Genomic DNA, 26,268 nt, shown 5'->3' on the forward strand with positions numbered 1-26,268 from the left:
GATGGCATCATTGGCACTTTAGCCCCGGAAAACTGGTACATGTGTGCCAAACCAAGTAGTTGTATTATTTTTGTTCTAAGGTGAAAAAAATCAGTAGATTATTCTTTTAAAAAAGTAGTTGCTTATATTTTTTAGAGTTCTAAATTAATACACATACTATTAAGTATCTAGGAGAGGAAATTTAAACATTTACTAGGAGAGAAAATTAAACATGTTCAATATGTACTACAGTATGAATTAATAACTTTGACTCTAGATTTGAATCTGGGTTACATTGCTTACTGTGTGTGTGGCATTAGGAAAATTACTTAATCCCTTTTCAGCTTCAGTGTCTTCACATGTAAAATGTGGGTAAGAAAAGTTCCCACCTCATAGGGTTATTTGGAGTAAATGTAATCTGCCTAGCGAAGTCCATTGTATATGTAATTATAAAAAAATGTTTGTTGCTTTATCTCTTTTTTGTGTGTGTGTACTGATGTCTCACACTTTAGAGTAATACTGGCATATTACTTTAAATCTGTTCATGAAACTAAAAGTTCAATATGGCAGCTAAGTCACTGCTTAGAAAGTGCTGAAGGTGGTTGCCCCTGCTACCTTCTTAAACTTTAACAATGTACTTGTAGACAGTGGGCAAAGACCCCAGTATCCATGTTGCCTCTGCAAATACTGGACAGGTGGCAACCTTCTTTGCTTTCATTAAAGTGCTTGCCCACTTGAGATAAATTACCTTTTCCAGGTATCCAAATGGTGTGCCTGCAAGAGATCATTTACCTCAAACAGGGGAGAATGTTACTTCCACCGAAGGGCTGGAATATCAATCATCATGGGACTGGACTAAAGAACCCTTCAGATAACTGAATATTTTCAAATGAGTGGTCCAGGCTCAATTTCTCAAGCTAGAAACAAATGTGCCGATTTGCTTTGAAATATCTCTGTCCACATACAGAAGCATATGGATATGAGAAGAATGTTAATATATTTTGTTACACATTTACACATTTTAACATATAATTGGAATCTTAATTATCTAGAAGATAGATGACCCAAATATACATACCCCTGCTATTAGTACTCGGAACTTTGTATACTTTGAGCTAACTTTCTAGAGGTCGTGGCAACAATTTCAGGCAAAACTCAGAAATCTAGGTTGTATTTAGCATAACATTGAGGTTTCACGCTTAGGAAATTCACAGCAGTAAGTAAAAATATTTGTAGTAATAAGTAGTTATTGGTATATATTTATAAGTTTTTAAAAAAATATTTTTATTAATTTCAGAGAGGAAGGAGAGGGAGAGAGAGAGATAGATAGAAACATCCATGATAAGAGAAGAATCATGGACTGGTTGCCTCCTGCAAGTCCCCCACTGGGGATGGAGCCCACAACCCGGGCATGTACCCTTGACCGGAATCAAACCTGGGACCTTTTAGTTTGCAGGCTGACGCTCTATCCATTGAGCCACACCGGCCAGGGCTATATTTATAAGTTTTAAGGCTTTATTGAATCCTCACAAATAATAAAAAGAGCTTTGCTACTCCAAGTGTGGTCCCTGGACCAGCAGCATCAGCATTAACTGGGGATGTGTCAGAAATGCATAATATCAGACTCCACTCCAGAGCTAATTAATCAGAATCAGCCTTTTAACAAGCCCCTCAGATGATTTATATGCACAGTAAAGTTTGTTATTTGCACAGAGGATTTTGTTATTTACGTAAGTTCACTCATAACTTAAACTGAAACACTATAAGGGGATCATGTATCATTACTAGGATTTAAGGTACAAGTGCAGGGGTGGGCAAACTTTTTGACTCGAAGGCCACAATGGGTTCTTAAACTGGACCGGAGGGCCGGAACAAAAGCATGGATGGAGTGTTTGTGTGAACTAATATAAATTCAAAGTAAACATCATTACATAAAAGGGTACGGTCTTTTTTTTTTTTTTAGTTTTATTCATTTCAAATGGGCCGGATCCGGCTCTCGGGCCGTAGTTTGCCCATGGCTGTACTAGTGTCTATTTTGGGAGCCACATTAATGTATTAAATTTTCTTTTGTGATCTTCTTCTTCTTCTTCTTCTTCTTCTTCTTCTTATTTTTGTAATGTTTTTATCTGAAAATATACAATGGAAGTTGATATCATTGTTTGCCTCTGGGAAGGGAAACCAGATGGCTAGGGGAACAAGGTTAGGAGGCAGACTTTGCTTTATATCATTTGTACCTTTTTTTTTTCTTTTTCTTTTCTTTTCTTTTCTTTTTATTTATTTATTTTATTGATTAAGTTATTACATATGTGTCCTTATCCCCACATTACCCTCCATCCCCCCCCCCCCCCCCACTTATGCCCTCACCCCCCTGTTGTCTGTGTCCATTGGTTAGGCCTATATGCTTGCATACAAGTCCTTTGGTTGATCTCTACCCCTTAGAGACCGCTTACCAGCTGGGCTGGGCTGAGCTGGGCTGTGGGCTGCATTTTGCACCCTGGGGTCTCGGCAGCATTGGCTGTGATTTGGTGGGCTGTTGCTCTGGGGTGGTGGCAGGGCCTGTGTCCCACTTGGGGGAAGCCGAGTGTTGCTTTGTGGGTGCCTGGTCTGTGTTGCTGTTTCTCTGTAAATGACTAGTGTACATCACGGCACCTCCTGCGTTGAGCATCTGCCCCCTTGTGGTCAGTGCGCGTCATAGCAACTGGTCAGATAGTTGGACACTTAGCATATTAGCTTTTTATATATATAGATTAAGCTAGTTGGCCCTAGCCAGTTTGGCTTAGTGGAAGAGCATTGGACTGTGGACTGAAGGGTCCCAGGTTTGATTTCGGTCCAGGGCACTTATCTCAGTTGCAAGCTCGATCCCTGGCCTTGGTTGGGGTGTATGCAGGAGCCTGCCAATTGATGTGTCTCTCTCACATCAATGTTTCTCTCTCTCTGTCTCTTCCCTACCTTTCCACTCTCTCTAAAATCAAGGGGACAATATCTCGGGTGAGGATTAATAACAAAAAAAGTTGAACTAATTGTACTTAATACTGTATAATGTATATTGTGAAAACACTTGTTACTCAGCAAAGCATAAATTATTTAGTGCTCTTTCTGTAATTCATGGAGAGTCAGTAGTCTGGAACTTGGAGTGTATGCCTCTTTCCCACTTCTTCAAAATTCAGAGCAATACCTTATAGAATTATATTGTCACTTAATTTCACCTTTCATAGTAGTTGGTGTCTACACAAACACATTTCTGTGATATTGTAAAAAAACATACACTCATATTATTCATTAAAATTTAATTGTTGTTAAAATTTGCTTTTAGTGCTCTTTGTGAAAATTTAATTATTTTTATATTCCTGAAAATTTCCTAAAACTATGCTTTTATCTTGTTTATTTAGGAAGAATAACTTTGACATACCATAAAATGTTAATATTAATTTCTCTTGGTATTATTGAATGCATTCTTGTATTCAGCATTATTGTAGCTGCTATGGAAGTAAAAAAGAAATATAATTAATCCAGCAAACAAATAAAAACATATGCTAGGCTGGCACAGTAAAGATAAAATGAGTTTACTAAGTTGAAAAAGGACACAGTTAAGGAGTTACAAGCCAGTTAGAGAAACAAGAAATACAGTGGACTGATATATTATGTTGAATCTATACATATATAGAGGTAATATGCTAATTTGTTCATTAAGGTGTCTGAGTCACGACCAGGCAGAAGCTGGTGAGCGGGGATGTGGGCGGGGACTTCCGCCCCCAGCGCAGGTGTGCACAAGCCTGCCCAGTGCTAACTACACACTGCCTTGGAGGCGGAGGCTGCTCCCGACTGGTGGGCCGGGACAGGGGCAGCTGGCCAAGCCCAAGTCGAGCTTTGGCAGGGGTAGTGGGAGCCCGAGGCCACCCCAGCCGCCGCAGGTCCCAGGCCGGATGGTGGCTCAGCGGCAGGCGGCGTTTCCATGCACGGTGCCCAGGGGCGGCTGCGAGGGGCGCAGGGCCTTGCCGTGGGCTGCTGCGCCGCTGCTGCTGCTCGGTGGGAGCCCGGTGGCTTGGAGCCGGAGTGGCCGTGGACAGACTGCCGGATGCCCTGCCCCGCCCTCATCCGGCCCCATGCCTGCCTCCGTGGCTGGCCACGGCCCGCCCCATGCTTCAGGCAGGGGGAGGAGGCTCACAGCCAGGGTGGCGCAGGCGAGCTGCTCCTGCCCCTGGTGGTGGAAAGGGGAGGAGGGTCCTGGGTTCAGGGAGGGGACCTCAGCTGGGGTTCCTCCTGGTGCAGGGAAGGGGCCCAGCCTGGGCCTGGTGGGGAGCTTAGGAAGTCTGGCTGAGCAGGCGCTGGTTCATACCAACTGTTACTCTGCCATCTTCCTCCAGCTCTCTAAGCCAACCCCTCTGCCCCACCTGCCCGGGGGAATGGGCTCCAGGCAACCTCCCTGAGGGCAGACTATGGGCCTGGAGACTTGAGGAAGAGTGCCCGGTGGGGCCTAGGTGGGGGCCAGTGCAGAACTACCAGGGCAGAGCTGCTTCGGTGTCTTGGTGAACTTTGCAACCAACCCAAGTAGGAAACCGAGAGGGGAGAGGCCGGGAGCTGTGGATTTCCAGCGCTTTAGTCACTTGAAAACAGCCCCGCTTGGAATGTGAGGTGACTGTACATTCAGCTGAGAAGTGAGGGAGCTGAATCCCACTGTTGCTGGGCTCTGGTTGGTCTGAGGCCCAAGCATCCACCACGAGAAGGAAAAAATGGAGGGAGGGGCTCGGAGGAAGGGAGGACAATCGAAGGAAATGTGTCTAGACTTTCCCCAGACCTCTCCCTCTTTCCGCCACCTACAAAAGCCCCAGGCCTGGCCACAGTTCTGTCTCCACCTTTTAGTCCCCTGTTCTCCAACAACAGAGGGAAGAAATAAGGAAGGAGTCCATGCTGCCTCCAGAAAGTATCTCTATACCTAATTGGCTGGTCGCCTCCCTCAGAGGGAGGCCAGACTGTGGCTTAGGCCCGCTCCCCATGGATATCCTGTCAGTTGGATATCCTGTGAGGGCTCCCAGAATGTGAGGGAGGGCAGGCTGGGCTGAGGGATCCCCCTCCCCTACCCCATGCATGAATTTTCGTGCACCGGGCCTGTAGTATTATAGATAAAATAAAATTCACTGTTTGTTCATTTATTCAATAGTGACCTATTAAATGTGTGCTGTAGTTTAGTATTATTAAACTTACTAGAGGCCTGGTGCACAATATTCATGCACAGGGGTGGAGGGGCCCTCAGCCCGACCTGCACCCTCTCCAATCCAGGAGCCCTCAGGGGATGTCCTACTGATGGCTTAGGCCTGCTCCCCATGGTTCTCTGCTGTCTGCGGGGCCTGCTTGGCTGCTCCTGGGTCACCGTGGCGACAGCCAAGCAGGCCCTGCTTTCAGCGGCCACCCCCCAGGATTGGAGGACTCCAGTGGGGCTGAGAGGACTGGGCGCTGCCATCTTTGTGTCCGAGTGATGGTTAATTTGCATATTAATCTTTTATTAGATAGGATTACTCCATATTCTTAGAAGTCATTGCATCAGTAACTGATAGAAATAAATTCTACATGGAAGATATATTTTTATCCAATTAATAATGTATATTTTATGAATAACTTATAAGCAATATAGTTTTCAAATTCTGACTGTGCATAAATTTAAAAAAACCTTTTCTTTTATATACTGAGGAATAAAAGAAATAAAACACTCAAAATTTTGAACACTGGGCTTCAGTGAAATGGTTGCTTATGACAGAAGATATTGACCAATCACCTTCTCAATGTTGCATTTTAGTGTTGAACCATATGCATTCTTAGAATTATAAAACATTTTTATTGGATAAATATACTTTTTTGTGTGCTTTTGATGTAACCACAAGATTTAAATTAACTATGAAATCAGAGCCACTTGAAATATAGAACAATATATTACTGAATTTAAATAATCTCTCTTTGCTTGTCATTTTACACAGATAGTATCATAAGACAAGTAATGACAGATTAAGACCTGCCTAGCAGAGGGAAAACTAAATTACACGACTTTTATTAAGGCATAAATAAACCTATTAAGCATTATCTGGAATACTAATTAGTAGAAAAAGCACTGACAATTTTATTTATCAACATTAAACACAATTATGAATTACAGGCCTGATGAATCTAGCAGTAAACAGACCATGTTGGATATGCAAGGACCTTAAGCCCATTATGTGAGAAGGATGATTACCAAAATCCTGTGGGGAAATAAGTAATTGTAGTTGTAACATTTTAATTGCCTTTGAATAAGCCAAATTATATTTTCTTGTCTGAGAGTATAAATAGTATGACATTAAGGTAACAAGCTTCAGTAGCTGGAAATAGAAAATGGATTTATATTATGTTTTAAAACAAAGAAAAGAGTAGTGATACATTTTTAGTATCATGATGGTCAGTTTGAATGACTGTAAATACATGCAGACTTTTTTAGATATATTGCTTTGTAGGCAAGCTATGTTCTGTATTCCTTTTTCACAGTGAAAATTGTGGGAGGAGACTTTCTGAATAAATCTCTACAGGTGAATGGAAATTATGTATTTGAGAAAATTGTATTGTGTGATGATTAGAAGTATTGTAAAATGAACAAGAGACAATTTACGGTTTTCTGTCTCTCCCCTCTCCCCTTTTTCTTTGAAGATCCAAATTCTAGAATTTGTGGACATTTACTTATAGGTGCAGCCAAGAATTCTTTTGCAAAACTCATGGATAAAATTAGTTTGGCAATGGAGAGCTTACCTTCGCACAGTAGCAGCAGGAGTATTACACATGTAGAAAAGGATTCCCTGGTTCAGAGGTTGGCCCGTGGACTTCATAAAGTGAACACACTGGCCCTGAAATACGGACTGCAGGTCCATGTGCCCATTTTGGTATGTATGAACTTTTATTAAGTAGGGACTTTTGGACTTGTGAATGTAATTCTGAATCAGACTTATTTGAAGTTTAAGTTAGTTGTACACAAATGTTTCTAGATTTCCTTTAGGTTTCTTGTGATCTTTTAATTCAATAAGAAAACCACCTCCAAATAAGTGTCCAAATATCCAAATACAAATGTTCTGGCATGAGTTATGAATTGACTGGTCTCTATAAGTGACCTGCAGCGGAACTGTATGAAACATCAATGACTGAAAATTCTATTTTCTAGCCATCTAGATTATTTCTTTAATTGTTCATTTCATATAAGCCAAATTATCCTATCTAATAATTGACCATACCTTTGCTACGCCTCCCATGGGCTAATCAGCAAGATATGCAAATTAGCCACCAACAAAGATGGCGGCTAATTTGCATGTTGCGGGCAGGGCAGGACAGCGCGAGCAGCCCTGCCCCCAGCCGGGACCCCTGTGTGCTGCCTAAGCCCCGCCCCCAGCCGGGACCCCTGTGTGTCGCCTAAGCCCCACCCCCATCCGGGACCCCTGTGTGCTGCCTAAGCCCCGCACTGCCTAAGCGCCGCCCCCAGCCGGGACCCCATGGCGATCGGTGAGCAGGAAAGGGCGGCCTGTAGGCAGCACCCAGCAAGGCCTGCTCCTGGGTCGCCGTGGCAATCCCAGAGCAGGAAAGGGTGGCCTGCAGGCAGCACCCCACCCTGGCCACAGCTCAAGGGAGAGTACAACACACAGTGGAGGCCAGGAGCCTGAGAGATCAACAGAGAGGGGCGCCTGCTCCAAGCCTCCACGGTGTGGCTGTGGGCAGGCCTCCAGCAGACACACACACACACACACACACACACACACACACAGCGCCTACTCTGAGCCTCCAATGTGGCTGGGGGCAGACCCCCAGCGGACACACACACACACAGATACACACACACACACACACACACACACACACACACACGGCAACTGTTCCGAGCCTAGGTGGCGTGGCTGCGGGCAGGCCCCAGCAGACACATACATACACACACACACACACGGGATGCCTGCTCTGAGCCTCTGCTGCCAGACTGTGGCTGTCAGTAGGACATCCACTGAGGGCTCCCGGACTGAGGGGTAGGCTGGGCTGAGGGAACCCCACCCCCCAGTGCATGAATTTTGTGCACTGGGCCTCTAGTTGTTCTATGTTTAACCTGAGTTACATTTAATTTGGTAAATGCCATTGCTATTGATTTATTAGTAAGTCTGTAGTTACTTCTTGTAAAATTGCTTTTGTTTAACAACAGAAAAGCACAGCATCGTTACAGAAGCAAATCTTTGGATTTACACAAAGGCTGCACACAGCAGAAGTGGAGCGCCGCTCACTGCGCTTAGAGGTCACAGAATTCAAACGAAATGTGAATGAGATGAAAAAGGAGCTTGACAAAGCCCAGGGTCTCCAAATGCAATTAAATGAATTTAAGCACTCTGTAAGTATACATGTTTTGTATGTATGGCTTTGGTGAACTCTCCTCTGATTGTGTGTGTGTGTGTATATATACATATATTTGTTTTCTTTAACCTATGTTTTTTAAAATAACTTGAAGTGCCATTAAGATTTCTTTTTCTTCAGAATACTTCCCTTCTGAAATACCCCAACATGTAGTTCATACTTCAAAGTTGGTAAGGAGACTACATCTTAAACATTCTCACCATAAGAAAAGCAATGATAATTATGTGACATGATAGAGGTGTTAGCTAATGCTACAGTGGTAACCATATTGCAACACATAAATTTATCAAATTAACATATTGTACACCTAAACTACACAATGTTATATGTCAGTTATATCCTAATTCACACAAAGAGTTATACCAGATGCTTAAAGGAATACTGATTCTGTGTCAGCAGAACTCATAATGCTGTTAAAATTTATGCTCTGAAAGTATAAAAAGAGATTCAATGAGGATAGCTTAACTGCTATAGCAAATAAGCCCCCAAATGTATAATAAACAAACAAAAAATGCCCCAATGGAGGAGCCTGATGTTTGCAGTGGGGGCTGGGATTTTTTTCTCTTTTCCTTTTATATTGAATATTTTGAGTAAATTAGATTACTCAATATGAACTCAAGTTGATTTTCTAAAGAAATATTCATTTTATCTAACTTCTATTAAAGATTTATATGCATTATTTAAGAAAGCAGAAGATAGCTGAGAAACGAAAGGCTTATGTCAAATAACATTAGCTCAAGATTGAAATGTATAAATACATGAAGCATAACAAAATGCAGATATCTAATATTCTACTTGCAGTTGGGTTACTTATAACTTTGATGTTCCTAATATGGATATAGGAATATCGAGTTAAAATATGACTCTGAAACTTGAAAACTGTATATAACTGTTGATAGATAATATAAATATGAACACAAAATTGGTTTCTTAAATCTACCAACAAGGTACTTTGTGTACCCCCTCTTGGGAAACCTAAATTTTGCAAGTTTAACTTCAGTTTAAATGTATCTTTTGGTTAATTTGTAATTTGCATTTTTCACATTTGTTGTAACAGAGACAGCAGCAGATAGTAGCTCAGTTATTAATGCTATGATAATGTAAATTGCTAATGTTAAGTATTATTTCAAATAGCTATACCTTCAAAGGGTGAAGAGTTCTTATAAATTCAGCATGTCAGGTAATCATGAATCGCCTTTCTGATTTATTTTTCTTTTTGATGAATGTCTAACAATACAGTTTCCCCCCTCATTCTCTTAGTTGTTTGCTCAGAGAAGAAAATTGTATGAGCTACTTTATTTTTTTTTCTGATGATAAAGGTAATATATAATACCCAAATAAAAATACAAATAAAGAAGAAAGTTCTAATCCCTCTAATCTTACCACCTAGGACCAACCACTTTTGAAGCGTGGATGTGTTTTGTTCCCTGCATTTTTCTCTGTGTATATGTGCAGATAGGAATGTAGAGTTAAAATACTACTTTTTTATATTTTTAAAGTACTACAAACATTTTCCCGTGCCACTTATTATTAATTTTATTTTAGATAAATTAATATTCTCTCATATGAGTGCATCAAAATTTGACTGTTCCCTACTTATAGATACTTATTTTCCAAAAATGTTTTGCCGTACTTAAATCATAAAGAGCCGTTGTGTATACTTTAAAAGCCAATTCCTTCAATGTGTGTGTCTGTCTCCTTTTGATTTTCTTTCAGTTGTATGTACTAACTAAATTTGGGATCTTGAGATGGTCCGCCAAAATGGAAAGAGACAGCCATTGATGCAATTTGAGATTTAGAATGTAGGCAACTATAAATAGGTTTAGCTAATAGTGGACTTCCTGAAAATTGGAAGATCCTTTATAATATGTTGTTCCCTGTAATATGTTTGAAGAATTCTGGGTATTCTACACAATAAGATTTCCTAGTTCATATTTAAGTATTAGGAAAAGAAGTTAACATCTTATCTTTGATTAGTTTGAAAGTTGTCAGGGCTCAATTTCCAGGATCTAGAGAGGTTATAAGAGTCTGAAGAAAAGTTGCTAAAAGGTGACAAAATCCCTTTTAAGGACTCTGGTTGAATAAATGGCTTGTATCAAAAGCTAAGAATATGTTCCATGAAATATTTAGTGTGAATTCCTTCAACTGAAGTGTAGAAATAAAAATAGAATTAATGGAAGTAATAATTGAGGGAATGAGATATGTAATTTTTAAATTTTGACATACAGTTGTAAGGTATAAAATTGTTGATGTAAGAAACATTCAAACCTATAGAGAATTTTTATGATTTTGGATCTCACAGATGATAATTGCTGGGGAGCAAAATCTCAGTGGATTGAGAAAATGCTTTCGAGGATGTCAATTTTGCAAGTTTTTTAATACATTACAGTCAAGGAGAAGACATAAAAGGAAGGTTACATGGAATTCATTGGTAGTAGATTAAGGGGCAGGAGAAAGCAAAGTCTCTGGGATTGGATAAAAAGTAAAATGAAGAGACACACTTTTTTTATGTTGGTGGGAATGGGATTGTTACTAATTAACATGTACAGCACATAGAGTGCAATGAGGGGAACAAGATAACAGTGCAGGGTTCTGTGGCCTCCTGCTCTGGTGCTGGCAGTGTGCCCTGAGGGGGTCTGGCAGAGATGACTCTGACATTTCAAAGGTATGTTATCTTAGATGCAAAAGGACAACTGACAGGCTCAGTTAAGGTAAAGACTGACCTTTGTCAAGGAAGCCACAGGAATAGGACATGACTACCCCCATGGCCCTCTTTTAGTTAGGAATGTGTGTGTTCAGACTATCCTATGTGTTTGCTTTTAGTCTCCAAGTTTGTAGGGCTCACCATGCAGGCCTCCTCTGTGCTTGTCAGGTTTAGTATGTGGCCCCTTTTTCATCCACAAACTTAGTGTGATTTTTAACATTTAATCACATATTAATAGATATATAGGCATCCACCCTAATCACTTTATTTTTAGATATATAGGCATTCACCCTAATCACTTTATTTTTTCACCCTAATCACTTTAGAGTATTGATTCATTTATTTCTCTCATATCAATAATAGTTCAATACTTTATTTTACAGACGAGGAATATGGGGCACAGCATAGCTAAGTGACTTGCCTAGCAGGTCAGGCTCTAAAACTCCTACTTTTAACCATTTCATGGTAGTGGCTAATGTTCATATCCAGTTCTGTTAATAAAGGATTGTTTTATTAAAAATGTAATAGACTGGGGAAAATATGCTGTTTTTCTCTTTAAAAATGGGGAATGTGCCTGCTGCCACTCATCTTTCACTGATTTCAGGCAAACTGTGTATGAGGAAAATATAATAGCTTGTTTAGATTGGTCTAAAATTGTAACATAACATTCAGTCTGCCAAAAGCTACTCAGGACTTTTATTGCTTTGGAATACCATGTTCATCTACAGACAGTTGTTCTTAGACAGCTAACTGCCATGATCTTATTTTATTAGCTTCTTACAATTGTTTTCACACACCCTCTCTTTGTTGTTCTACATTGCTATGCTTGTTTGATCCTGTTTGCAGAAGGCTGGATGGAATTGAGGCATTCTCCAGGAGGGATAGATGGACGAGAGAGGCTACATTAGCTAAGCTTTTGCTAAAGGAGAAATTCTGGAGGAGGCGGGAAGAAGTCCTGCAAAATGGCAGGGATCTGGATTTATGGAAGTCAAGTAGATTGCAGAGGACAGAATGGTCTGATGACAAGGGGCAACAATTAAAACAACAGAACGAGTAAAAGGTAGACGAAGTACAAAAATATTTGTTCACAAGTCCCAGAAGAGTGCTCTGGTGTTGGGGAGTAGAAGGAGAGTAAAAAGTTGAAATGGAGCAGAAGTGTAGAGAGGAAGTTTTATAGTAGATGTGTTCAAAGTGTAATGGGACAATGTGGAGAGTGAGACAGCTGAGTGGGGGTCCGGGAATGAGAAGATGTGTTCCCTAAAGTAAACACTGTATAAGTATCAGTAATGTATTAGATATACCTTTACTACTTGTGCCCAGGAAATGAGGCATCTTTCCTGTGTGCCTTTTGATCCTTCTCATTACTTTCTATTAACTTAGGTTAATAATTAGGAATCTATTTTTATACTATACTGTTGCCTTTTGAAACTTAATCAGTATTGAGGAGTGCATTATATACACCTTTGAAAAGGCAAATAATAGTTAAAAACCAGTTGCTTCTGGGAGGTAGCAGGCCAGGTACTGATGCCAAAGTAAAACTGAGTATATGATAATATAGAAAGACCCATGTATAAATCTATCTTCAAACTGAGTTCCAGCAAATTGATCTCTCTACATGAACCACATGCATGCTATTGTTGACCCAAGAGGAAACTATAAGCACATTTCTGTTTTTGTCTCATTTGTCAGAAAACTCAGAGGTAGGTAAAGTCCACATTCAACTGTACTAATGTATATTTTTCAGACGCATAGAAACTTGTTAAAGGCTTTAATTCTCACAATCATCTATATATATAAAAAGCCAGTGTCTGTAATGCCGTAATGACTGTAAGGACCGGTCACTATGACATCCACTGTGGCAGCCAACCGGCCCAATCGGACCCCCAGCCTCCTGTGGCCCCTCCCCCGGGCCAGCCCAGCCTCTGATCACTCCCCCCCCCCCCCCCCCCCCCCCCGCCGCAACCCCAATCAGGGGTGGGGCCGGCTGACCTCCTGTGGCCCCGGGGACAGCCGACCTCCCATGTCCCCTCACCCCGCCCCCCACCTGTCTGGCCTGATCGGCCCTCATTGGGGTGGGCCAGCTGGACCCCCACTCAGTGCATGAATTTCGTGCACCGGGCCTCTAGTAATCTTTATAAAACATGCTTATATATCAAGATTTAAACTGAACACTGTGGATTTACTTGAAATAAGTTTCTCAAGATTTTATTTAACTAAATATGATAATGTTGAAAGTATGGCCATTGTGCTTTAAAAACCAGAGTGATTATTTTTTATCTTGACTTACGAAACAAATTGTACGTTTGTCATGTATCAGACATTTACAAACGTTTGTATTATACTCTTTATGTTAGCAAATACAGTTCTGAAGATTAAATGATACAAAATGCAGTTAGCTGATAATTGATTTTTTCCCCCTTATTTCAGAAATTGATCACCCATGAGAAGTTTGAAAGTGCATGTGAAGAACTGAATAATGCATTATTTCGGGAACAGCAGGCACAAATGCTATTGAATGAACAGGCACAGCAACTACAGGAGTTGAATTATAGACTTGAATTGCATTCCAGTGAGGAAGCTGACAAAAACCAAACTCTGGGAGAAGCGGTTAAGGTAGGAAAACATTCCTTGCATAATGGTCTGTTTCCTCTATGCGTGGGTCCTTGAGGGACTCATGTCTATCTCCTGAGCAGGGAACCGATCCCAAGATATGAAATTTTTATTCTCTAAGAGCTTATACAGATGGAATGAAACACGGTTCTGGGACCTCAATTCCACGTGTATTGAAAAATGTAAAAGTAGGTTTTACTTGCTAGTTGAAAACAAACTGGAGATTTTTCAGTAATAATATTCTTTATATCATTTTTCTTTCTTGATTCTCCCCCCACACCCTACTTTTAAAAACTTGTTTTACACCCCCCAGACCTTGAAACTCCACATACTTGTTGGATTTTGAAAGGTTCCAGGTCTAGGTCTCTGATTCTTATGTTAGAGCCTGCTTAGGGATAGAGAAGGTTCGCCTAGGAAGAGCTGTTCTCCCTCCCTGTCATCTATTTGTGAGAAAGGTCTCTAGAAGGGAAAATAAAGTAGTTGTCATTTAGAAAATTTCATTAATAGATTTAGGACTATGGTATCTGTTGGCAATGTTGGCCATATAGTATAATAGAATTCTAGTTTACGATTACAATACTTGTAGAGTTTTTGCTAGTGAGGTTATACACATTGGAATGGAACAACTAATTCCAGGAAAACCAAAATGATATAATAAGCCTCTATATTAGGTATCATACCTAATACAGTAAGCAACTCAGAGTTAGTATATAACTTATTATACTAATAATGTATATCCTAATAGCTCAATACTAATGCTACTAATAAAATAGTCAAAATTTATTGAGAAGCTTCCTGTTTGTCAGGCACTGTGCTAAATACTTTATAAACAATTCTCTCATATAATCCTCACACAAACTTTGTGGGATTATTCTCATTTTGTAAATGAGAAAACTGAGGTATAAAGAAGTTACATAACTTGTACAACCATTAGTGGTAGACTGAGGGAGTCAGACTTCACATCTGTTTTCCTAACCACCACCTATGTGTATTATTGATTCATAGCATACATATGTCAGGCTCTGTACTGTGGTCTCTACATGAATTATTTTACATCATTCTTAAGTTAGCTTGTGAAATAGATACTATTATTCCCATTGATTTTTGATAAATTGAGAGGGATCTCAGTGGAGTTGATTAGGGTCTCCTGGCCTATAAATATTGAAACTGGGATTTAGTTTTTAGAAACATTAATTTAAAATTATTAACCTGATTTCTTATTATTGTAGATTTAGATTCATTCCATTTTTTCCCCTTGCTATTAGAAATATTTCTAAGATGAGCAACCCTGTAGCTAAACCTTTATTTACATAGCTATGATTATTTCCTCAGGGTAATTTCCTAGATGAGAATTACTAGGGCAAAAGCCACATATGTTTTAGTGTAAATATTATCATTTGGCCTATAGCAATTTTTTACCAGTTATAATCTCTCCTAAGATGTATGAGAATTTCACTGTTTACTTAACTTGGCTATGACTATTTAAATTCCCCCCCTCCCCCAATTTGATCAATATGTCATTGTTACTCTTTGTATTTATTTGATTACTAATCAAGTTGAACATTTCTATAAGTAAATTGGTCATTGAATAACACTTTTATGCTTCATGTTCCATTAACATATAATATAATTAACCATGCTTTGAATAAGCATATAACTGTGTCATATTGGAGTCTTTTCTCTTTGCAATAGCTTGTAGTTTGTGTTCAGTTATAGTATCTTCCTGCAGATAAAAAGCTGTATTAATTTCTTTAAAATGCCTGTAGCTTAAATATTGTTGTCAGGAGTGGAGAATTGTTTAATTACTACCTCTTAATTAGAAGTAGCAGGTGGTAATGTGAAAATGCTCTCTTATGGGAGGCAGCGTGATTCAGTAGAAAAAGCACTGGCCTGGGAACAAGTATGTCTGAAATCAAATCCCAGTTCTGTCAGTTGGGCAAATAATTTAACCTTTCTGAACCTCAGTTTCCTCTTCTGCAAAATTAGAGATAATGATACTTAAGTTCCAGAAGTTTTATGATAATTAATTAAGATACTGTTTGAAAAGCAAGTATATGCTTGATAATATTCTTCTGTTTTTCAATAATACTTGAACGAATAGTATTTTTATGTGTCATTTTTCTTTAAACAAAAGTATATTGCTTGTTCTTCCTTATAAAAACAAAAATAAGATCATGAATAGGAGATATGGAAAACTACAGAAGGAAAAACAAATTACTTATAACTTATAATTTGAAAACAACCACTTTTGACATTTGGGGTTTTGTTTTTAATCATTTGTTCTATATGTAATGGTTTTTATAAATCATACTTTGGACTTGATGCTCAAAATGGCCTTTCTTTATGATACTGCTAGATTTTGGATAAGACCCTTCTGGTATTAAGAGTAAAGGAGCCCAGCAGGTGTGGCTCAGTGGTTGAGTGTCAACCCATGAACCAGGAGGTCACAGTTCAATTCCCAGTCAGGGCACATGCCCGGGTTTTGGACTTGATACCCAGTAGGGGATATGCAGGAGGCAGCTGATCAGTGATTCTCTCTCATCACTGATGTTTCTATTTCTCTGAAATAATAATAATAATAATAATAATAATAATAATAAAGAGTAAAGGAAATCTCCAAATCCCAAGAATAAAAATATAACAAGACCAACAAATCCCAATGAATGGGAATCAAAGTTAGCACTGTGAGCAGATGCTGGACTTGCCCTGCTGGCAAATACCAAATCCAATGCTGGAAGTAGGAGACCTAGCTTTGAGGTCCACCAGCTGATTTGGCCTTGAACCCGAGACTCCCATGTTAAGGAATTGTTTAATAACCTGAATGTTAGGTCAGTAGTGTCTAGACCAGCCGTGGGCAAACTACTGCCCACGAGCCGGATCCGGCCCTTTTGAAATGAATAAAACTAAAAAAAAAAAAAAAGACTGTACCCTTTTATGTAATGATGTTTACTTTGAATTTATATTAGTTCACACAAACACTCCATCCATGCTTTTGTTCCGGCCCTCCGGTCCAGTTTAAGAACCCATTGTGGCCTTCGAGTCAAAAAGTTTGCCCACCCTGGTCTAGACAGAAGCTAATGTAAATTTTTTTCTGGAAGAAAGTTTGCCTTATTTACTTCCTTCAGGAGTCCCCTCAGACTAAGATCAGCCAAGTAATTGGCACATGAATAAATAGATATATTAATCATATATTCATCCACACTGCTAACCTCTCTTATCAGTTTGAATAATATTTTATCTGTACTTTGTAGGGAATTCTAATTAGACCATAATATTATTTGTTCTATAGTGACAATTTTGTCTCTCCTTTTCAAACCTTAACCCTTTAATTTTTCCCCTTTCTTTCTGCACTGGCTAGGATACAGTGCTGAGTATAAATGGAAATAGTAGGCATCCTTGTCCTGTTCCCAGTCTTAAGAAAATCTTTCTAATATTTCTCCATCAACAAGGAAGTTTGCTACAGGTTTTTAGTTGATAATCATTATTGGGTTAAAGGAGTTATCTTCCTATATTATGCGTTATTTAAAAAATCATGAATGAATGTTGGATGTAATAAAATACTTTTTGTGCCTCTTTTGAGATAATTATATAAATACTAGAGGCTCAGTGCACTAATTCATGCATGGGTGGGGTCTGGCTGGCCCACCCTGATGGGGACCCATCGGGCTGGCGGGGGGGTGGGGGGGGTGGGCAGGGCGGGCGGTTGGCCAGCTGGCCCTACCCCTGATTGGGGTGTTGGGGCTGATTGAGGGCCTGGCCGGCCAGGCCGATCAGGGTCTAGATCACGCTGGTTGGCTGCCGCAGTGCATCTCATAGCCAGGTCGTTCTGGTCGTTCTGCCATTCCAGTCGTTGGGCTTTTATATATATAGATTTTTCTCTTACTATGTTAGCATGTTGAATTATATCAGGGATTGGCAACTGAGTCCCACGTCTTGTATTTGTATGGCCTGTGAGCTAAGAATGGTTTTTACATGTTTAAAGGACCATAAAAAATAAACAAATAAACAAACCAAAGAAGGAATATGTGGCAGAGAATATATGTGGCATGCAAAGTTTTTCTTATCTAAAGTATGCTGACTCATGTAATACTAGTACATTATTCAGTATTGTAATATTAAGCCAGCCTTGCATTCCTGAAATAAACCCAGATTAGTTCTGATAATTTAAAAAAATACATTGTTGCACTGAATTTGTTAATTTTTCACTTAAGATTTTGAAATTTATGTTCCTAGTCCTGATTATCTTATAATTTCTCTCATTATATCTTTGTCAGTTTTTGGTTATCAAAGTTTTGCTAATGTGACATGACTTCCCTTCTCACTCTGAACACGTGCATTTTGGAGTATTCAGCCAAGCTTAAAACAAATTGAGAAAAATGCTCACATAATAGAAATAAAGAGGATATTCAAAACCAAATGAGAGAGAGCTGAAGTCTAAATAGCTCACTGGGGTGTGCAATCCCAGCTGGAGGCTAGAGTTGATTATCATAACATTAGGGAAATGTGGGCTTCAACCCCTCTCTTCTCTGCACTAGGAAAGAGCTACCTGTGTGAAGCTGGGAGTCAGGAAGGGCTGCCCGACTGTGAAATGGGGCCTAGAACATCACTGCCTGCCAGCTACAGGGGAATTTGATGTCTACTGTGGACATTGGGTAGGAAAAAGAATTTGAAACCCCAGGCCTGTGCCACATAAGAAAGTTCATGTTACTTCTAGTCCAAGGACTGTTCAGTTGAGAATTATCTTCAAAATGGTCCAACCCTTGTAGAACCAGCGTGACCTCGTAGAAGGAAATTTAAAATATTCAGTAGGGATGCTTCAGAGACTATAATGGGAAATTCAGTATTACAAAGCATGTAAAGAAATGACTTGTACATCAGATGAGAAAATTTGCACCTTAGGTAGTAGGAATGCTATTTAAAATGTTGAAAGGTAGTTTAAAAGATATTTTAAAAATAATGTTTTTAGATGTTTGAGAAATAAGGTTTGAATAGAAATTTTAAGACAAGAAATGAAAATCATCATTGAAATGAAAAACTCAGTGAATGATTTGAATATTGGGTAGATATAGATAGAAAGATATCAGTGGATTGGAAGATAGCTGAGGAAATCACTTAGAATGCTCTGCAGAGGGACAGAGTGATGAGTAATAGGAAGTTAATAGAAAAGAAAAAGAGAATGAGATTTATTTAATAAAAGTGAAAATAGAGTAATTTGTAATAAACGTTCAGGAACGGAATCAGAGTAAGGCAATATTTTGAGCAAGAATGACTAAAATTTTTATAGATTTAAAGACAGAGTAACTTCTCAGATTAAAGGAACCCATTGTATTGTGAGCAGTATAAATAAAAACAAATACACACATTAATACATAGTAATAAGACTATAGGATGACAAAGACAAAGATAAAATCTTTAAGTCTATGGGTTTAGGAAAGATAAGGTCATTCTATTGTTGATCCTGAATTAATGGAATTAGTTTAATAGTTATAAAATTCCCTAAGAACTCTAACTGTAGCTCCTGCCTTCAAAGTATGTTCTCTTCACTGACTTAGAGTTCTTAGTTATAGCACACCTCTCTATTATTGGTAACTATAGACAAATGAATATGGAAAATATAGTATGGAAAGAAGTGGAACAAGCCAAAGATTTCTTTGTTTTTCTTCCCTTCCCCCCACTCCCACGCCACCAAACTATTCTTAAGATATTTTATGTTGTTGGCCTGGCCTATAATATCGTTAGTACTACTGGACCTCTGAGGCAGTTTTGTTAGGCAACAATATTTTATATGAAACAAAAGCTACATATCAATGCATTTTTTTCTTGATTTCAAGTAAGCTTGGACTTAAATTTAGTAACTAATAAGACTAACCATTTTATCTTGGATCCTGCCTTACATATTTTTATGCTTTACTAGTATATACCTCATATTCTGTTTGGTGGTAGACACTCCATGTTAACGGAGTAGGTGAAAGAGTTACTTTAATGAGGGAATCAACCTGTGGGTGAAATACTTGTGGGAGCTAATGTATACATTTGTTCCTTAGAATGGGTTGCTGCTATAACCAATACATAAAGTCTGAGGCAGTGACTCGGAGATCAGGCAATTTGTGGTGAGGAAACATATCAGAGGTGGAAAGATGGAAATTCATGTTAAGCTATGGCAGAAAATTTGATAAAACTGTACTTGTGGTAACTTAGGACTACTGATCCTATAGTTCTAGGGAAAGTAGTTGGAAAGAATCTACACTAATAAAAGACAAACATGCAAATTGACTGTACCTTTGCTATGCCTTAAGCCACACCCACCAGCCAATTAGAGCAACTATATGCAAATTAACCCAACCAAGATGGTGGCCGACAGCCACGGAGCTGGAGCAAGCAGGAGGCTTGGTTGCTCCAATGATGGAGGAAGCCAAGTTTCCCGCCTGCCACGGCGGCTCTGAGCTCAACTCAAAGCAACAAAGTTTCAATTATAAAAGGTAAATAAACCCCAGATACCTGCTTTCAGCAGGCCGTGGCCACGGAGCTAGAGTGAGCAGGAGGCTTGGGGTGCCCCTGGCGATGGAGGAAGCCAAGCTTCCCTCCCCCCCGCCCTGGCTGGCTCTGAGTTTCTCTCAAGGCTACAAAGTTTCAATTATAGAAGGTAAATAAATCCCAGAATAAAAAAAAAAGAAAAAAAGAAAAAAGGGAGCTTCCGTCGCCGGGGGGGGGCTTGGCCAGCCTGAAAACGGCCCTCAGCCCCTCACCCAGACTGGCCAGGCACCCCAGTGGGAACCCCCCACCCTAAAGGGGGTGTGGCCAGCCTGAAAACAGCCATCAGCCCCTCACCTAGGCTGGCCAAACCTCCATGGGGTGAGGGTCCCCACTTGAGGGGGAGCTTGACCAGCCTGCAAACAGCCATCAGCCCCTCACCCAGGCTGGCCAGGCACCCCAGTGGGGACCCCCACCCTGAAGGGAGTCTGACCAGCTGCAAACAGCCATCAGCCCCTCACCCAGGCTTGCCAGGCACCCCAGCGGGACCCCCACCCTGATCCAGGACACCCTTCAGGGCAAACCAGCCGGCCCCCACCCGTGCACCAGGCCTCTATCCTATATAGTAAAAGGGTAATATGCAAACTGACCCTAACAGCAGAACAACTGGTTATGACTGGTCACTATGACACACACTGACCACCAGGGGGCAGATGCTCAATGCAGGAGCTGTCCCCTGGTGGTCAGTGCACTCCCACAGGGGGAGCTCTGCTTAGCCACAAGCCAGGCTGATGGCTGCCAGCACAGCAGTGGTGGCGGGAGCCTCTCCCGCCTCCTTAGCAGCACTAAGGATGTCCAACTGCAGCTTAGGTCTGCTCCCTGCTGGAAAGTGGACATCCCCCGAGGGCTCCCGGGCTGCCAGAGGGATGTCTGACTGCCAGCTTGGGCCCGATCCCCCAGGGAGCGGGCCTAAGCCAGCAGGTGGACATCCTCTGAGGGGTCCCAGACTGCAAGAGGGCATAGGCCGGGCTGAGGGACCCCCCCCCCCGAGTGCACAAATTTTTGTGCATTGGGCCTCTAGTTGATTATAATATCTGTTGGCTTTGACACTTTGCTTTGAACAAGGTCTTACAAGAAAGATGAACCCAGAAAATAATTTGTTGGCTTGTGAACATAAGTAAAGGGGAATAGAGAGAGATAATCTAGAAATCTGAAGCCTAGAAGGAGCCCATTATGTCTCAGAATCATAGCAAAGAACAAATTAGGGATATAGTTCTCTTATTCTAACCAGTTTTCTTAGAGGTCCTCAAGGTAACCACCATGTCTGTGTATTTGGAAACAGGGAAACTAGTAGTGAGTATGAACTCCAAGAGAAAACCTTAGTCTATTTATTGGCACATGGCACTGACTGGAAGCAAACAGATTAAAGCCTACCAACTTTTTGAGACAGTTGTGTTGCACAGGAAACCAAGAGTCTGGAATAAAACAGCCTTCTCCTCTCTGAGCCTTAAACAAGCCTTAAATCAGGGGTCCTCAAACTACGGCCCGCGGGCCACATGCAAATACAAATATTGTATTTGTTCCCATTTTGTTATTTTACTTCAAAATAAGATATGTGCAGTGTGCATAGGAATTTGTTCATAGTTTTTTTTTAAACTATAGTCCAGCCCTCCAACGGTCTGAGGGACAGTGAACTGGCCCCCAAGTTTGAGGACCCCTGCCTTAAATGATCTATCTATCATGTTAATTGATGCACAAGACTCCGTACTGTAAATGGCATCATTTATTTAGTTGTTCATTTGCTGATGGGCATTAGGTTTGTGTTATTTAAAAAATATTTTAGATTAGAGTAAGGAGGAACTGAAGGACTTGTCTGAAATGATATTGCTTTTATGAATACATATTTGTATAATTTTGCTATCTCTCTAGCAAGTTTGACATTAAGAATGACAATCATTTAGGTTTAGAATAAAGTGATAGTTATAGTTGTTTTGTATTTTTCCTGGGAAAAGTTAGGTACCAAATTCTGATAACTTTTAATCACATCTGAAACATACTTGGTGTGCTGATCATTTATAGAAAAATTTAAAATATTTTTATATTTATAGGATCACTTGATAAAACAAAGAATCCTATATAATAAAAAGAAATATGCAAATTAACCCTCACGCCCTCACAAGATGGCTGCCTGTGATCAAGCCAGCAGGGGGGTTAGTGAGGGATGACCAAACGACTGAACAAGCAGGCTGCATGGGGTGACCAGGCTGGCGCAGGGGTTAGTGAGTGATAACCAAACGACTGAATAGCAGGCTGCGTGGGGCAACCAGGCCAGCAAGGGGGCCATGAGGGGAGACCAGGTGGTGGGGATTTTGCAGTTGGGGGTGACCAGGCCAGCAAGGGGGGCAGTGAGGGGTGACTAGGCCAGCAGGGGGGCATTTGGGGGTGACCAGGCTGTCAGGGGTGCAGTAAGGGGCGACCAGGCCAGCAGAGGGGGGGGAAGTTAGGAGTGACCAGGCCAGCAGGGAGGGGCAGTTGGGGGTGACCTGTCCGGCAGCAGGCAGCAGTTAGGGGCAACAGCAACCAGGCCTGCAGGGGAGGCAGTTAGGGGCGACCATGCAGGCAGGCAGGTGAGCGATTAGGAATTAGTGGTCCAGGATTGTGAGAGAGATCCCACATTGGAGAGGGTGCAGGCTGGGCTGGGGGGACACCACCCCCATGCACAAATTTTGTGCACCAGGCCTCTAGTCTTTCTATAAAGTTATAAAACCACCTCCTGATTTACCTTTCTTCAAAAATAAACTCTGGTCTTCTAATTAATACATATATTAGAGCCTTTACTGTGTGGGAAGTATGGTATTTTGGTTTTGTGGCGATATAGTGAATTTAATTAAAAGGACTACATACATCTTAGTGGTTAGTGGGATTTTTGATATAATAATGGATGAGAGTTTCTGAAACTAGTACAAAATCTTAAATTCTCTGAATTGTCACAATTTTGTAATTCTGTCCATGAAAATCCTAGACATCGGCTGAGAGAGAATGACTTATGGAAAAAATCAAGGATTTATTCACAACAAGTCTCCCAGATAGTTTTGTCTAACTCTGATCCAGCTTTTATTCACATGCCCTTTTCATCATCATTTCTGTCATCTGTTTACTTCTATCCCATTGAGCTGCAGCAGCCTCGAAGGGTCTCAAAGACTCATGCCTCCAATTAGCACCCTGTATCATTCCTCACCTTTTGTAGCTGCTTTGGCTTTTTATTGCTTTTGTCTTAATTTGAATAGAAAATGACCTCTGTGCTTTATTATTTTTCAGTCTCAAAACGTAATTACATATGAATGAAAAAGAGGAAGCAAGAAGAAAAAGGAGTATGTTTTTCAAATTTCAAATGGAATAATTTGCAAAGATTTTTTGGAGTCATAGTAATTGTGTAAAGGGTCACATTTTATGAATATTTGCCTTCTTTTTATTTAAAAAATGCCATAACCTTTATATTATTAATAAAATTATTAGCCAAACTGTGAGGGTATATGAATGTTGCAGTGAAGTCATTTAATAATTTTGAATTACAGCTGTATTTTTTCTAGTAAACTTTTAAAAATTCATTGACTTTAAAACATTTAAACCATTTTTAGTTGATAAACCCTGATTATAATAATAATTAAAATTTATCACATAACCCATTTTCATAAAGTAGGATTATTAACATCATTACTTAATTTAAGTCTTATCATTTTTTACTTTAATCACATATATTTTTATCTTCCTAATGACTTATACCATTGAGACCTTTAAAGTAGTCAATTATATTTCAAGGTCAGAGAAAAAAAGAATTAAGAAACAACAGCTCTCACATCATTAAAAAAATAGTAATTTAACAGACAAGGTTTAAGCTAGAAGCTAAAGGCTTCATAAAAAGTTATTTCCATTTTTGTTAGACTGGACAACAGAAAAATATATAATGAAATAAAAAATATCTTTTCATTTTAAACTTATGACATAATTCCCCCCCCCCCCAAATTACTTATGTTCTCATAAGTAATTTTAAAATACCTTTTCCACGTTTAAATTTGTTCTCAGTGAGTAGTAATCTGAGATTAGAATTATGTTTCTTAATTGAGTACTAGCTTTGGGTTAGATCATATTTTAAGTCCTACTTAAAATATGTATATACTGCTATAGTATTTTGAAGCATACAGTTCAACTTTGTCTAAACATTTTTATAAACATTATTTTTTTAAATTAAACATGCTCACAGTAAGAACAACTTTAAAAATACAGGAAAAAAAGGAAAAACAACACCACAAAAAAAAACAACAACCAAAAAAGTGTATATAATTCCATTATCACCCATATAAAAACATTAAGATTTTGGCAAATATAACTGGAAGTGTGCTATATATATAGTTTTACATCCTGTCTTTTTTGTATAGAGTGGTGTGATTTACTTTTACATTTGCATCATTCTAGCATTTATTAGACTGTAGGTTGAAATAGGGAGATCCATCAGGCTAACAGTGTAATCTAGACCAGAGATGATGGTGGCTTAGACCAGGGTGGTAGGAGTAAAGAATGGTGAAATTCTGGATGTATTTGCTTTGTGAAGGTTAAACATAAGGAATTGCTAATTTTATTAGATGTGAAGTGTGAAAGATGAGTCAAGGATGATCCTTACCAACTGGGAGAATGGGATTGACATTTATTAAAAATACTAGTAGCCCGGTGCACAAAATTTTGTGCACTTGGGGGTGAGGGTGAGGGGTGGGGCCAGACCCCTCAGCCCGACCTGTACCCTCTGTCATGTTCCAGGACCCTGGCCACTCCTGGCCTAGGCACAGGCCTACAGGCTTGGGCGGCCTGGCTCCCGAGGCCCCATTTTATCAAGAGAACAAAGTCGGCATTAGTTACAGCCCTCACAGAACCCAGTACACTGCATCTGTGCATACAACTGCCTCGTTCATGTGCCTGCTTCGTCCTACTGAATTACTAACATCTTGAGGACATAGCTCTGTCTTATCCTGCTTCAACTTCAGTGCCTGGCCTGGTGCCATGGACCTGAGAGGTTTTGCTGAGTGAGTGAATAATGAGTAAGTGAATGAGTGAATGAATGAGCGAGTAAGTGAATGAGCAAGCAGCTAAGGGGCGGGAACTTCTGCCGCATTGCCATGGCAACACAGCAGAAGTTCCGGCCTCACACCCGGCTCCCTGAAGCCCACCCCGGGAAAGTTCCCCCTTGTTCCCAGCGGCCCGGGGCCCCTCTCCCGGCTGCATACTGAATTATTAACATCTTGAGGACATAGCTCTGTCTTATCCTGCTTCAACTTCAGTGCCTGGCCTGGTGCCATGGACCTGAGAGGGTTTGTTGAGTGAGTGAATGAGTGAGTGAATGAGTGAATGAATGAGCAAGTAAGTGAATGAGCAAGCAGCTACCAGCGGGGATAGTTCACACTCTGCTCTGGGCTGCTTGTCGCAAACCCCGGGAAGTTCCTGCCCTGCTCCCAGCGGCCCCACTCCCCTCTGCTGGCTGCATAGTTCGCGCAGGGCAAAGGTGGCCCCGGTGTGCATTTTGGCAGATCGGTGCATTAGTACCTGTCAGCCTCCGATCCCCGTGGAAGGGCTGTTTGTGGGCATGGCCAGTGGCAGATTGGTGCATTAGCACCTGTCAGCCTAGGATCCCCCCCGGGAGGGTCGTTTGTGGGCGTGGCCGGTGGCCGATTGCTGCGGTCCCACTGTTAGCCCTTGGTCTGTTCCCATACGGGCCACCTGCCGCCCGGGTCGCAAATAGCTGGACCGGATGGCAGCGGGGCAGGCAGGATGGCGCTGTCCCACCCTGACTGCAGTATGCAAATTAGCCTCCATCTTTGTTGGCGGTTAACCGCCATCTTGGTTGGCAGTTAATTTGCATTTCACCCTGATCAGCCAATGGGAAGCATGTCGGAGGTACGGTTAATTACCATGTTTGTCTATTATTAGATAGGACTAGTGGCCTCGTGCATGAAATTCATGCACATTAAAAGGGAATTAGAGAAAATATTTTAATATTGCTATTTGCCCTTTCTCTGTAATAGAAGTGTTAGAGGTGAAAGAAAATTAGTAAAATGTAT

The 26,268-nt window shown here is 40.5% G+C and overlaps 1 protein-coding gene across 1 annotated transcript in view; it reads left to right on the top strand.

Moving 5' to 3' along the window:
- The window catches only part of CCDC171 (coiled-coil domain containing 171), a 255,270-nt gene that overhangs the window by 109,914 nt on the left and 119,088 nt on the right, over window positions 1-26,268 (top strand). Inside the window, exons 19-21 of the mRNA XM_070430172.1 lie at window positions 6,649-6,878; window positions 8,171-8,353; window positions 13,508-13,693. Of these exons, the coding sequence (XP_070286273.1) occupies window positions 6,649-6,878; window positions 8,171-8,353; window positions 13,508-13,693 (599 nt within the window). The remainder of the gene's footprint in view (window positions 1-6,648; window positions 6,879-8,170; window positions 8,354-13,507; window positions 13,694-26,268) is intronic.

This window comes from Myotis yumanensis, unplaced genomic scaffold (genome assembly GCF_028538775.1).
Source record: "Myotis yumanensis isolate MYYU_CA2020_CCGP unplaced genomic scaffold, mMyoYum1.0.hap1 SCAF_12, whole genome shotgun sequence".
NCBI lineage: Eukaryota > Metazoa > Chordata > Mammalia > Chiroptera > Vespertilionidae > Myotis > Myotis yumanensis.